The sequence below is a fragment of the Somniosus microcephalus genome, chromosome 16 (assembly GCF_052327205.1).
Source record: "Somniosus microcephalus isolate GS21.2 chromosome 16, FLI_Smic_1.0, whole genome shotgun sequence".
In the NCBI taxonomy this organism is placed as follows: domain Eukaryota; kingdom Metazoa; phylum Chordata; class Chondrichthyes; order Squaliformes; family Somniosidae; genus Somniosus; species Somniosus microcephalus.
Window position 1 is genome coordinate 19,119,262 of NC_141002.1, and position 15,189 is coordinate 19,134,450.

Consider the following 15,189-nt stretch of genomic DNA (forward strand, 5'->3'; position numbering starts at 1 on the left):
CTAGTGGAAAGATATAACGGGATGCTGAAAAACAAGCTTGCAAAACTGTGTAAAGAAACTGGACTTAAATGGGTTGATCTGTTACCCATAGCTTTAATGACAATGCGGTCTGCTACCAACAGAACTACAGGATTGTCGCCTCACGAGATCGTCATGGGAAGACCACAAAGATTGCCCTTTTCGGCACCTTTAACAGCTAAACAAATGGACATTCATAAAATGGAGGAAGATATGTTGAGTTATTGCATTGCACTAACCAAATGCATTTCTAGTTTCCATCAACAGGTGAAGGAAGCCCAGGTCGATCCCGCTGAAGGAAAGTGCCATACTTTCGAGCCAGGAGATAACGTCTATATAAAAATCTTCAAGCGAAAGAATAGCCTTCAACCCAGATTTGAGGGACCCTTCCAAGTATTCCTGACCACAAACACCGCTGTGAAAGTAAAGGAGCGACCAACATGGATACATGCGTCCCATTGTAAGAAGGCATCAGTTGAAGACAATACACTGCCAAGATGAACTGGATTTGGACTTTAACAAGACTGTTCCCTTTGTTAACGATAATTGAAACTGCCATATTGATTTACCCAGATCCCCTGAAGGGCAAACCATGCATAGAAGAATGTGTACTTTTAAACAGTGATTTCTTTTATATTATATGCTATAACGAGACTATGAAGGTTCAGCTTCAGGATCACACTATGCAGGTACCCCCGTATCAACCCCTGAGTCTTAGGATTAGGCAGAATAAGATAGTAGAAGATGATAGTGGACAGAAGCTTGATAAGCTATGGGTTATATGCCCCGATACTGTGTCACCAAGTGAAAGAATTGCGAATGAAGGAGTTATCTGTAGTGGTAATCCAAAGGGAGGACTGGCCCTGACGGCCAGGCCAATGTTTTGTAACAATCCAGTTACAGAGCCCTTTATTTCAACATTAGCCACTCAGAAAAGAAAACTTAATAAGACAGATCCAGAACAACTAGAAGATGAGTGGAAGGGAGCAGGATATAACCTAACAAAATTCGAAGGATGGTTTCATCCCCAATATGATAATCAAAGGAATCCAGAGAGTCTATTAGTGACGTCAATGGGAACCGTAAATAATACAAAAGGAGAAGTCTGTCTGGTAAACGACAATGGAGAAGGATTGATGGTTGGATGGAGTGAGTGCAAATGTAACTACACTTTGACTAAAACTACTACTAAACCACCGGGTGCAGTCGAATGGCCCTATTGGGGACGGTGGAACCTGTCCACAGTACAAAATTTGACTAGTAAAAAAATCTGGAAAGGAGAACAAGGAATAGGAATGATGCACCAGATATGGAACAAATTTGAAGCCTATAATAACACCTATTTCATCTGTGGGCATAGAGCATACCCTTGGTTACCACAAAATTGGACTGGGTCATGTTATTTGGGATATGTAGTGCCCTATATACATCATATTTCATCTTTGGATAGCCACCCTGGGACACGAGCAAAACGAGCCATTACAGAAACTGAAAGGTTCTTTGCTATAGCATTTCCCTGGTATGGAACAGGGAAGCTAGCAAGAGAATCTATAAACATGGCAGCAGTGTTGGAACAAATAGCCAATGATACTGCTGATGCTCTTAGTGATGTAAACGCAGAAATGGTGGCTTTGCGCACTGTTGCCTTACAAAACCGCATGGCTCTGGACTATTTGTTGGCAAAAGAAGGGGGCACATGTGCAATCATAAAAACCGAATGTTGCACCTATATCCCAGATAGCTCAGAAAATATCACCAACCTGGTAAACCACATAAAGGAGGCCGTAAAGAAACTACGTCAACCTGAACAGTGGTCCATGTGGGACTGGATTTCAGGGTGGGGAGGAGCACTAGGAAAGCAAATTTTGGAAGTCTTAATTGCAATTGTGATGATAATAATTCTAATTAGTTTATTGATTGGTTGTTTAAAATTATTGTGTACAAAAGTTCTTTCCTTATTGACGTCAACTCCTCCAGTACCAATGATGTCTGAATATGAGGATATTAAGGGTGAGACCTTTGATGTAGAATTTCTTAAACTTAGCGAAATAGATTGTCCTTAGAAAGGACAAAAGGGGGGAATGAGGAAATCTACATATTGTAAGGGGTTAATTTCAGGTGCTTGCTGGGTAAAAGTTTTCAGACTTGACACCGGTCAAGAGTCGATGTGTAACTAGAGCTATTGCACGTACTTGGATTACAGCCAAGAACAGATGTCTGCCCACCTAATGAGAATGTAGAAGTGAAACAATGGGTTCCTTTGAAGTAACCAGTGACCTGACAACTCATGACCGTAAGCAAACCTACCCTCCCAAGACATGATTAAGATTAAAGAGGACCTCCGGTTACACGATTCATGCCCTGTTATAGATTAACGGTTGACTTATGTGTCCAGGATCCTTCTGTCAATACGTCATAAGACCTGATGATTAATCTAATATGTATCCTGATAGAGGAACAAAGGAATGTCAATCAAACTTGTTTGTTACACTGTATAAATATGGAACGCTTACGTTGTATCATTGGAATAGTAGCCTCACCCCTTGAGTAGAGGTGCTGATTCCCCTTGCAAGCGAAATAAAAGGCCTGTCCGTCTGACGAATCCAAGAGTGTATTGAGTCATTACCCAGAGCTAAGAAGTAAGGCACTTCTACACACCCTCTGAGTGAAGTAGTTCCTCCTCATCTCAGTTTTGAAAGAGCAGCCCCTTATTCTAAGACTATGCCCCCTAGTTCTAGTTTCACCCATCATCGGGAACATCTTCCCCGCATCCACCCGATCCAACCCCTTCACAATCTTATATGTTTCAATAAGATCGCCTCTCATTCTTCTGAATTCCAATGAGTAGAGTCCCAATCTACTCAACCTCTCCTCATATGTCCATCCCCTCATCCCCGGGATTAACCGAGTGAACCTTCTTTGTACTGACTCGAGAGCAAGTATGTCCTTTCTTAAGTATGGACACCAAAACTGTACGCAGTATTCCAGGTGCGGTCTCACCAATACCTTGTACAACTGAAGCAATACCTCCCTATTTTTATATTCTATCCCCCTAGCAATGAAAGCCAACATTCCATTGGCCTTCTTAATCACTTGCTGCACCTGCATACTAACCTTTTGAGTTTTGTGCACCAGGACCCCCAAGATCCCTTTGTACTTCAGTACTTTCCAGTTTCTTGCCATTAAGATAATAACTTGCTCTACGATTTTTCCTGCCAAAGTGCATAATCTCACACTTTCCAGTATTGTATTCCATCTGCCAAATCTCTGTCCACTTACTTAGCCTGTCTATGTCCCCTTGCAGGTTTTTTATGTCCTCCTCACTCACTACTTTCCCTCCCATCTTAGTATCATCTGCAAACTTTGCTATGTTACACTCGGTCCCCTCCTCCAAATCGTTAATATAGATTGTAAAGAGTTGGGGACCCAGCACTGACCCCTGCGGAACACCACTAGTTACTGATTGCCAGTCTGAGAATTAACCATTTATCCCAACTCTCTGCCTTCTGTTAGATAGCCAATCCTCTATCCATGCCAGAATATTACCCCCAATCCCGTGATTTTTTATCTTAAGCAATAATCTTTTGTGCGGCACCTTGTCAAATGTCTTTTGGAAGTCTAAATACACTACGTCCACTGGTTCCCCTTTATCCACCCTATATGTTACTTCCTCAAAGAACTCCAGCAAATTTGTCAAACATGACTTCCCCTTCATAAAACCATGTTGACTTTGTCCTATTAAATTATGATTATCCAAATGTCCTGTTACTGTCTCCTTAATAATGGACTCCAAAATTTTACCTACCACAGATGTTAGGCTAACCGGTCTATAGTTTCCAGCCTTCTGTCTACTGCCCTTTTTAAATAAGGGTGTTACATTAGCAGTTTTCCAGTCTGCCGGGACCTTTGCCGAGTCCAGGGAGTTTTGGAAAATTATTACCAATGCATCCACAATCCCTACCGCCACTTCCCTCAAGACCCTAGGATGTAAGCCATCGGGTCCAGGTGATTTATCCGCCTTGAGTCCCATTATTTTACCGAGTACCACTTCCTTAGTGATTTTGATCGTGTTTAGCTCCTCCCCCCCTTTAGCCCCCTGTTTGTCCAGTGTTGGGATATTCTTAGTGTCTTCTACTGTAAAGAGTGATATAAAATATTCATTCAGTGTTTTTGCCATCTCCATATTTCCCACCATTAATTTCCCGGTCTCATCCTCTAAGGGACCAACATTTACTTTAGCCACCCTTTTTCTTTTTATATAACTATAAAAACTCTTACTATCTGTTTTTATATTTTTTGCTAATTTACTTTCATAATCTATCTTCCCTTTCTTAATCAATCTTTTTGTTATTTTTTGCTGTCTTTTAAAGTTTTCCCAATCCTCTATCCTCCCACTAGATTTGGCTACCTTATATGCCCTTGTTTTTAGTCGAATACTATTCTTAATTTCTTTACTTAGCCACGGATGGCTGTCTTTTCTTTTACACCCTTTTCTTCTCAGTGGAATATATATTTTTTGGAAGTTGGAAAATAACTCCTTAAATGTACACCACTGATCATGTATCGTCTTACACTTTAATCTATTTTCCCAATCCACGCTACTCAATTCCGCTCTCATACCTTCATAGTCTCCTTTATTCAAGCTTAGCACGCTTGTTTGAGATCCAACCTTCTCACCCTCTAATTGAATATGGAATTCAACCATGTTATGGTCACTCATTCCAAGGGGATCCTTTACTAGGACATTTTTAATTAATCCTGTCTCGTTACACAGGACCAGATCTAAGGTTGCTTGCCCCCTGGTCGGTTCAGTTACATACTGCTCAAGAAACCCATCCCTAATACACTCAATGAACTCATCCTCAAGGCAGCCCTGCCCAATTTGATTTGTCCAATTAATATGATAGTTAAAATCCCCCATAATTATAGATGTTCCCTTATTACAAGCCTCAACTATTTCCTGATTGATACTCCGTCCAACAGAGTTGCCACTGTTCGGAGGCCTATAGACTACGCCCACTAGTGTTTTTTTCCCCTTATTATTCCTTACCTCCACCCAAACTGTTTCATTATCCTGATCTTTTGACCCAATATCATTTCTCTGTATTACAGTGATTCCTTCCTTTATTAACATAGCCACCCCACCGCCCCTTCCTTCCTGCCTGTCCTTCCTGATCGTTAAATAACCTGGTATGTTTAATTCCCAGGCATTGTCACCCTGCAGCCATGTTTCTGTAATGGCCACAAGATCATACCCATATGTAGTTATTTGTGCCATTAACTCGTCTATTTTGTTACGAATGCTACGTGCATTCAGATAGAGAACTTTCAAAGATGTTTTGTGACACTTAGTTCCTGCTTTTGCCCTTTTTATTACTTTACCTTTTACTCCATACCTTCTGCCCCTTCCTGACACGCTCTGGTTTTTAATTTCCCCACTGCTACCTAAGTCTATGACCTCCTCCTAACGTGGATAAATGTGAAGTTATCCACTTCGGTAGGAAAAACAGAAAGGTAGAGTATTACTTAAATGGTGATAGATTGGGAAATGTTGATGTACAAAGGGACCTGGGTGTCCTTGTACACCAGTCACTGAAAGCAAACATGCAGGTGCAGCAGGCAGTTAGGAAGGCAAATGGTATGTTGGCCTTCATTGCAAGAGGATTTGAGTACAGGAGCAAGGATATCTTACTACAGTTATACAGGGCCTTGGTGAGACCACACCTGGAATACTGTGTGCAGTTTTTGTCTCCTTACCTAAGAAAGGATAGACTTGCCATAGAGGGAGTGCAATGAAGATTCACCAGACTGATTCCTGGGATGGCAGGACTGTTGTATGAGGAGAGATTGGATCGACTAGGCCTGTATTCACTAGAGTTTAGAAGAATGAGAGGGGATCTTGTTGTGTCCGTGTATAATAAGACACAGACTGCAGGAGAACGGTACAACAGGTGTTTACTCAACGTAGCTCACACTGGAACTGATCTGTACAGATTACTACTCAGTGCTATATACAGGTGTGGTCACTGCCGGTACTGCAGTATACATGAGCTGTAAAAGATAGTTCCCCCCCTTAAAGGTATATACATTACAATTCTTCCCCTTTTAGATTAACAGTACCATAACACTCATTTAACAATTAAATATCAAACTAATTACAATTAACACTTTTAACATGCAACATTAGCTGAAAATAGTCTATTTATATATTCAGTCTTTGGGGAGGCTTCCTGATCCTTTCTGGATAGTGCCTTTCCCGAGTGTCTTGCTCTTGGTGCGGAGGCGATTCTGGCCCCGTCGTCGGTTGGTTCATCAGCTTCCGATGCTACTGTTTCTGGGGTAGATGCGACCTGTACGTCGGGTTCATCACCAGGTACGTATGGGCGAGGCATGGGGTTGACTTGTTCCTGTGACTCTAGGATCTGGTCAGCATGGCGTCTCACGATGCTCTCCCCAACGTCCACTGTGTACATTAGTGGGCCCTGCCGTGTGCATATCGTTCCTGGCTGCCATTTTTCTGTTCGGTAGTCGCGGGCCAAGACTGGTTGCCCTACATTGAAGCTCCTTGTTGGCTTCTCATGGATGTGCTGGAATTGCTTACTCTCAACATCTCTTCGTACGTTTGGTCTGAGCAAATCCAGGCGAGATCTTAACCTTCGGTTAAAGAACATCATGGCTGGGGCCTGGTTGGTGACTGCATGTGTCGCATTCCGGTAGGCGAACAGGAAATTGTCCACCTTGTGCTGCAGCGGAATGTTGTCATTGTACATAGCCTTTATTGCCTTCTTAAAGGTTTGTACGAACCTCTCAGCCAATCCATTTGTGGCTGGATGATACGGGGCGGATGTGTAATGCCTTACCCCATTCTTTTTCAAGAACCTCCGGAACTCTTCGGACACAAACTATGGTCCGTTGTCGGAGCAAATCTGTTCTGGCAAGCCATTCCTGGCAAAAATGGTCCGTAGGACTGCAATAGTTTTCTCCGTGGTGGTGGAGGACATTTTGATGACCTCAGGCCATTTCGAGTGCGCATCCACAGCTATTAAAAACATTGAGTCCATGAATGGACCAGCAAAATCAATATGCACCCGTTGCCATGGAGATGACGGCCACTCCCATGGGTGTAGAGGGGCCTGTGGTGGTGCATTTTGGACTTTCTGGCATCCTGAGCAGCTCTTGGTCAGGTCCTCGATTTGTTTATCGATTCCCGGCCACCACACATAAGCCCTGGCTAGGCTTTTCATTTTTACCCCTCCCAGATAACCCTCATGAAGCTCATTGAGCACTCTATCCCTTAACTTGGGTGGAATTACCACTCGGGATCCACACATCAAGGTCCCCCGGCACACTGACAGCTGTTCTCTCCTTGTCAAGAATGCTGGCAACAGTGAGTCGCCATGTGCTGGCCATCCCTTCACCGTCAAATCATATACCCGAGACAGTGTCGGGTCATTTCGGGTTTCCTTTTCGATACAAGCGTTAGTTACCGGTAGGTATTCAACTAGAGTCAAATGGAATATTTCGACAGGATCCACTGCTGGTGCTTCCTCTGCAGTAGGCAGTGGCAGGCGTGATAGCCCATCAGTATTTCCATGCTGTTTCGTGCCCTTATATTCAATCTCATAGTGGTGCGCCCCTAGAAAAAGTGACCATCTTTGTAGTCGCTGCGCAGTCATCACCGGAACGCCCTTCTTCGGATTAAAAATGGAGACAAGAGGCTGGTGATCAGTCAGCAAGGTGAATTTCTGCCCGTGCAGATAGTGATTGATCTTATTCACTCCCCACACTAGGTTGAGGGCCTCCCTGTCAATCTGGGCATAGTTACGCTCGGCTGAGGTTAGTGATCGTGACGCAAAGGCTATTGGCCTCTCTGAGCCGTACGAGAATTTGTGCGACAGCACTGCTCCAATGCCGTAGGGTGACGCATCACATGCCAACCGAATTGGTAATGCTGGGTTGTAATGTGATGTGATTAGTGTTTTGCTCTTCTGGAAAGCTCGTCTACATTCGTCACTCCACTTCCATGGCACCCCAGTTTGCAGTAGGGTGTTCAGTGGGTGTAGTATTGTAGACAAATTTGGCAAGAACTTATGGTAGTAGTTTACCAGCCCGAGGAACAACCTCAGTTGTGACACATTTTCTGGTGCTGGAGCCTTGACTACTGCCTCAATCTTCTCTGGGGACTTATGTAACCCCTCTTTATCGATAACGTGGCCACAATACGAGATCTGTTTTCTAAAAAACTCGCATTTGGGGCGGTTAGCTCGGAGCCCATATTCCTGCAATCTAGTGAGCACCTGCTCCAGGTTGGCAAGGTGATCACTGTCATTTCGCCCATGACCAGGATGTCATCCAAATAACACTGGGTCCCTGGGATCCCTTGCAGGACTTGTTCCATTGCCCTCTGCCAAATAGCCGGAGCTGATGCTACCCCGAATACCAGCCGGTTGTATTGGTAGAGACCTTTATGGGTGTTGATTGTGAGGTATTTTTTTGATGCTTCTTCTACCTCCATTTGCAGATACGCCTGGGCCAGATCAATCTTAGTGAAGCGTTTCCCTCCAGATAGCGAGGCGAAAATATCTTCAATCCGCGGAAGTGGATATTGTACGGTGTGAAGGACCGGGTTCACTGTTACCTTAAAGTCCCCACAGATGCGAACCTTCCTTGGTTCCCCAGGCGTGCTGCTCAACGACTTTTTCATCACAGGGACGATGGGTGTAGCCCACTCGCTCCAGTCTACCTTGGACAGTACACCTGAACGTTCCAGACTCTCCAGACTCTCCAGCTCTGCTTCGACGGCTGGGCGGATCGCATAAGGTCTTGGGCTTGCGTTTTCTTCAATTTTAATCGTCGTTGTCATGCCTTTTAGTGTTCCGAGTCCTTGCTGGAACACTTCTTTCACGTCAGTTAGGATCTTTGACAGTCGCCCAGGTGTGACGTCGTCATCCTTTTTGTCAGCCACAGTCAGTGCCTGTATGGAATGCCAATCCAGTTGTATTTTCCGGATCCATTCACGTCCCAGTAATGGTGGTCCTCCATCTTGCAATACATACAGGTCTAGTTTTGGTGTTTCCTTACCGTTATATATAACGGTCACCCTTATTTTTCCTTTGGGGTAGACTTTTTGCCCCGTGTACGTCTTCAAAATAATGTTTGTGTCTCTCAAGGGTATGTGTGAGAATAGCCGCTCATAGTCCCGTCGGTTTATGACTGTTAGGGCTGATCCTGTGTCCAATTCCATCTTTACCTGGACTCCTGCTATCTTCAGAGTGACCCAAATGGTTCGGTGATCCTCCATTGTGATCACATTATGTAGTTTCAGGCAACTCAGTTCCCTGCTTTCGGAGTCGTTATCACTCTTTTGTTCGTCTGAACTATTCTCCATCATCTTATGTACCTTCTTGTACTTTCCTTTGGTAGGTTTCTTATTGCTGGTTTTCTTTCCCGACTTGCAGACTCGTGCTATGCGTCCTACTTTTCCACACTGTCTGCGCACTTTGTCTTTGAACCAGCAATCATTCTGGTCGTGTGTTGTTCTGCCGCAGCGATAGCACTTCTCTGTTCCATATGACATTTCGTTTGTGCCATATTCTTGCGGTCTCTGTTGTATCTCTGCAGCGCCCCGTGCTGCTGCTTCATATGATACCGCAATGCTGAAAGCCTTTTCCAGCGTAAGGTCCTTTTCAGATAAAAGCCGTTTCTGGGTTCCTTCACTTTGAAGCCCACACACAAACTTGTCCCTTAAGGTATCTGCCAGTCCCGCTCCAAACTGGCAGTGTTTCGATAGTTTGCGCAGTTCTGTTAAATAATCAGCATTGCTTTCATCCTTATGCTGGTTCCGTTTGTGATACTTGAATCTTTCTGCTATCAGCAGCGGTGTGGGGTTTAAATGTTCCTGTAGTATCGTTACTATGTCTTCAAAACTCTTTTCCATTGGCTTCGTTGGGATTACTAGATTTCGTAATAAACCATACTTCTTTGCACCCATTAAATTTAACAATACCGACGCTTTCTTGTCATCTGACACCTCATTTGCCTTGCAGTATACCTCTATTCGTTCGAGATATGTAGTCCAATCTTCGACTTCATTGTCAAATGTGGTGATACTGCCACTCTTCGGCATTTTGGGTGTGGTTTAAAATGGCGTCTCCCAATGGCTTAAAATGGCGTCTCCCGCGCTTTCCTTCCTCCCCCGCTGCTGCCAACGCTGGTCCCGGCGGTTCTCGTGGCAATGGCAGCGCCCTGTAGGTTTCGCACGCTTCTCCTGCGCTGCTGCCAACGCCGCTCTCGGCGGTCCTCATGGCAATGGCGGCGCCTCGCGGATTTCTGTGCGTCTCTCTCTCCCTCTCTTCGAAGCTGCTCGGCCCCTGAACACCGGCTGCGCCCTGTGCGCTCTGCCCTCTCTCTCTTTCCCCCATCGACGCTGCTTGGCCCTTTGCTATGCCGCTCGGTCGGGCTCTAGCCCGCCGCTGTCCGGGAAGGGTCTGCGCACTACCTGTTGCCAGCCCGTTTCGCTGGATCACCTCGACTGGAAAGCCAAGCCTGGCTCTCGACAGCCTCCCCCGCAATTCTCGAGTCTCTGCTGGATGACTGGGCAGTTGCCCGTGGTCGACGCCCGAGTCTCTGGCCTTGACCTCCAATCCACTGATCTCCAGAAACAAATCCCCGGGAGGTGATGCAGAGTTGCAGGTAGGTTCGAACTTGCCTTGTCGCCAATGTTGTGTCCGTGTATAATAAGACACAGGCTGCAGGAGAACGGTACAACAGGTGTTTACTCAACGTGGCTCACACTGGAACTGATCTGTACAGATTACTACTCAGTGCTATATACAGGTGTGGTCACTGCCGGTACTGCAGTATACATGAGCTGTAAAAGATAGTTCCCCCCTTAAAGGTATATATATTACAGATCTCATTGAAATGTATAAAATTCTGACAGGGCTAGACAGACTGGATGCAGGGAGGATGTTTATGTTTCCCCTGGCTGGGGGCTCTAGAACGAGGGGGGTCACAGTCTCTGGATACGTGGTAGGACATTTAGGACTGAGATGAAGAGAAATGTCTTCACTCAGAGGGTGGTGAACCTGTGGAATTCTGTACCACAGAAGGCTGTGGAGGCCAAGTCCCTGAATATATTTAAGGAGATAGATAGATTTCTAGACACAAAAGGCATCAAGGTGTATGGGGAGAGAGCGAGAATATGGTATTGAGATAGAGGATCAGCCATGATCATATTGAATGGCGGAGCAGGCTTGAAGGGCCGAATGGCCTCCTCCTGTATTTTTCTATGCTCTACATTTCTAAATACAAGCAGAGTTCTCCCTGCTGTCCTGGCCAATATTTATCCCTCAACCAACTTCACTAAAACAGATTATCTGGTCATTAACACACTGCTGTGTGTGGGAGCTTGTCCTGAAATCTCTTCCCTATTGTCTTCTCTTGACCTCGCCAACAATGTCTGTTTTAACGGCTAGAACTGATTTTAAGCCTGCTATGTTTTGGGTGCACGCATTCCCTCCATAGTGGTGAGCATGGATTTTGTTTGCGTTTTTATCAGCTTGCCCTATTGAAATGGCAGAACATGGAGGGTGGGTTGGAGTAGGCTCCGGACCCAGTGGACAGCCTGCACCCTCACTGCCAGGCCAGCACTCACTCGCTCCTTGGAAAGAGAGAGGAAACCCGCTTCCATAGATCCACCCACCGGCGGCTTCAACGGATTAGCCTCGGCCTCGCTCTTGCGTCCGAATATAAATCCCTCACTGGGAAGCTCACCATCTGAGGCCCCGCCGGACTCCATTTCCCATGATCCCCAGCGCGGCCCGGACTCCATTTCCCATGAGCCCCAGCGCGGCCCGGACTACATTTCCCATGATCCCCAGCGCGGCCCGGACTCCATTTCCCATGATTCCCAGCATGACCCGGACTCCATTTCCCATGATCCCCCGCGCAGCCTGGACTCCATTTCCCATGATCCCCAGCGCGGCCCGGACTAAATTTCCCATGAATCCCCGCGCGGCCCGGACTCCACTTCCCATGATCCCCCGCGCGGCCCGGACTCCATTTCCCATTATGCCTCGCGCGGCCCGGACTCCATTTCCCATGATCCCCGCGCGGCCCGGACTCTATTTCCCATGATCCCCGCACGGCTCGGACTCCATTTCCCATGAACCCCCGCACGGCCCGGACTCCATTTCCCATGATCCCCGCGCGGCCCGGACTCCATTTCCCATGACCCCCGCGCGGCCCGGACTCCATTTCCCATGATCCCCGCGCGGCCCGGACTCCATTTCCCATGATCCCCCGCGCGGCCCGGACTCCATTTCCCACGATCCCCCGCGCGGCCCGGACTCCATTTCCCACGATCCACCGCACGGCCCGGACTCCATTTCCCAAGATCCCCGCGCGGCCCGGACTCCATTTCCCATGATCCCCCGCGCGGCCCGGACTCCATTTCCCATGATCCCCGCGCGGCCCGGACTCCATTTCCCATGATCCCCGCGCGGCTCGGACTCCATTTCCCATGAACCCCCGCACGGCCCGGACTCCATTTCCCATGATCCCCGCGCGGCCCGGACTCCATTTCCCATGACCCCCGCGCGGCCCGGACTCCATTTCCCATGATCCCCGCGCGGCCCGGACTCCATTTCCCATGATCCCCGCGCGGCCCGGACTCCATTTCCCATGATCCCCCGCGCGGCCCGGACTCCATTTCCCATGATCCCCGCGCGGCCCGGACTCCATTTCCCATGATCCCCCGCGCGGCCTGGACTCCATTTCGCATGACCCCCGCGCGGCCCGGACTCCATTTCCCATGACCCCTGCGCGGCCCGGACTCCATTTCCCATGAGCCCCGCGCGGCCCGGCCTCCATTTCCCATGATCCTCCGCGGTGACGGTTGTTATTGTGCGGGACGGGCGGCCGGGATGGACGGTTCCTCCCTGCTTCACCTGTGAGTGCGCCTGTATTCCCCGTGGGTCGCCCCGGCCCGGCTTCTCCTCACTCACACTCTCTGGCCATCCTTTCCCACTCCCCCACCATCCGCCCTTCCCGTGCCTTGTCTCTGATTTTGGACATAATCTTGCCGTGTGATATTTTTGTTCATTTCCAGATGCATTTGCTCTCTGGTAAAGTCGCTCCCGAGGTATTCCACTGATGTACAAAGTCTGCCACCAAACCTGAAAGACAAATTAATTAGAATGATGAGCTTACAGGGGATTATTACAGATGCGAACATGCGTCAGGTGAGCAAAAAGGTGGCTTGTTTTACATAATGTAGGTAACATTCTTTTATAAAATATATTTTCCATTCTCGGTCAGCAGCTGACCAATGTGTTCTTTACCTTACAAGGTTGCTTCTAACAACACCTTTGCCATTGGAGGCATTGGTGCTGCTAGATACAACCATCCAGTGTGAACGACCTGGTGCCGGTGTCAGTGCTGTTAAGAGACGGCGAAACCGTTCTGTGGGTATGGGGGAATATTTAGCTGGGTGCCATTCATTACCTGTGAACCTAGACAGTGGTGTTGACAGCTGTCCCAAGTGTTGGGTGGATATGTGAAGAGAAAAAGATTGAAGTCAAGTGTAGGTCCCTTGCAGTCCGAATCAGGGGAATTTTATAATGGGGAACAAAGAAATGGCAGACCAATTAAATACATACTTTGGTTCTGTCTTCACAAAGGAGGACACAAATAACCTCCCAGAGATGTCGGGGAACATAGGGTCTAATGAGAGGGGGGGAACTGAAAGAAATCAGTATTTGTAGGGAAACAGTGTTCGGGAAATTGACAGGATTGAAGGCCGATAAATCCCCAGGGCCTGATAATCTACATCCAAGGGTACTTAAGGAAGTGGCCCTAGAAATAGTAGATGCATTGCTGGTCATCTTCCAGAATTCGATAGACTCTGGAACAGTTCCCATGGATTGGAGGGTAGCTAATGTTACCCCACTATTCAAAAAAGGTGGTAGAGAGAAAACGGGGAATTATAGACCGGTAAGCCTAACATCGGTAGTGGGGAAAATGCTAGAGTCCATTATAAAAGATGTAATAGCAGAGCACTTGGAAAACAGTGACAGGATTGGACAAAGTCAACATGGATTTACAAAAAGGTAAATCGTGCTTGACTAATCTACTGGAGTTTTTTGAGGATGTAACTGGTAGAATAGATAAGGACGAACCAGTGGATGTGGTGTATTTGGACTTTCAGAAGGCTTTCGATAAGGTCCTGCATAAGAGATTAGCGTGTAAAGTTAAGGCACATGGGATTGGGGGCAAGGTACTGACTTGGATAGAGAACTGGTTGGCAGACAGGGAGCAAAGAGTTGGAATAAACGGGTCTTTTTCCGAGTGGCAGGCAGTGACTAGTGGGCTACCGCAGGGATCGGTCCTAGGACCCTAGCTATTCACAATATATATATATTATAAATAAATGATCTAGATGAGCGAACTAGATGTAATATCTCCAAGTTTGCAGACGACACAAAGCTGGGTGGGCGTGTGTGTTGTGAGGAGGATGCCGAGAAACTCCAGTATGATTTGGACAGGTTGGGTGATTGGGCGGAAGCATGGCAGATGCAGTATAATGTGAATAAATGCGAGGTTATCCACTTTGGTGGCAAAAACAGGAAGGCAGATTATTATTTGAACGGCAATAGATTGGGAGAAGGGGAAGTGCAACGAGACCTGGGTGTCCTTGTGCACCAGTCGCTGAAGTTAAGCATGCAGGTGCAGCAGGCGGTTAAGAAGGCAAATGGTATGTTGGCCTTCGTAGCGAGAGGGTTCGAGTACAGGAACAAGGATGTCTTGCTGCAGTTATACAGGGCCTTGGTGAGAACACATCTTGAGTATTGTGTGCAGTTATTGTGTGCAGTTTTGGTTGCCTTATCTGAGGAAGGATGTTCTTGCCATGGAGGGAGTGCAGTGAAGATTCACCAGACTGACACCTGGGATGGCAGGAATGACGTATGAGGAGAGATTGGGTCGATTGGGCTTATACACGCTGGCGTTTAGATGAATGAGAGGGGATCTCATTGAAACTTATAAGTTTCAAACAGGACTAGATAGACTAGATGCAGGAAGGATGTTCCCAATGGCCGGGGAGTCCAGAACCAGGGGTCACAGTCTAAGGATAAGGGGTAAGCCATTTAGGACAGAGATGAGGAGGAATTA

General features: G+C 46.9%; 1 protein-coding gene across 1 annotated transcript in view; it reads left to right on the forward strand.

Moving 5' to 3' along the window:
- Window positions 1-12,877: 12,877 nt before the first annotated feature.
- Window positions 12,878-15,189, forward strand: part of amn1 (antagonist of mitotic exit network 1 homolog (S. cerevisiae)) — a 48,043-nt gene continuing 45,731 nt past the window's right edge. The window contains exons 1-2 of the mRNA XM_086008624.1: window positions 12,878-12,970; window positions 13,130-13,262. Coding sequence (XP_085864750.1) covers window positions 12,897-12,970; window positions 13,130-13,262 — 207 coding nt within the window. The 5' untranslated portion in view covers window positions 12,878-12,896. The remainder of the gene's footprint in view (window positions 12,971-13,129; window positions 13,263-15,189) is intronic.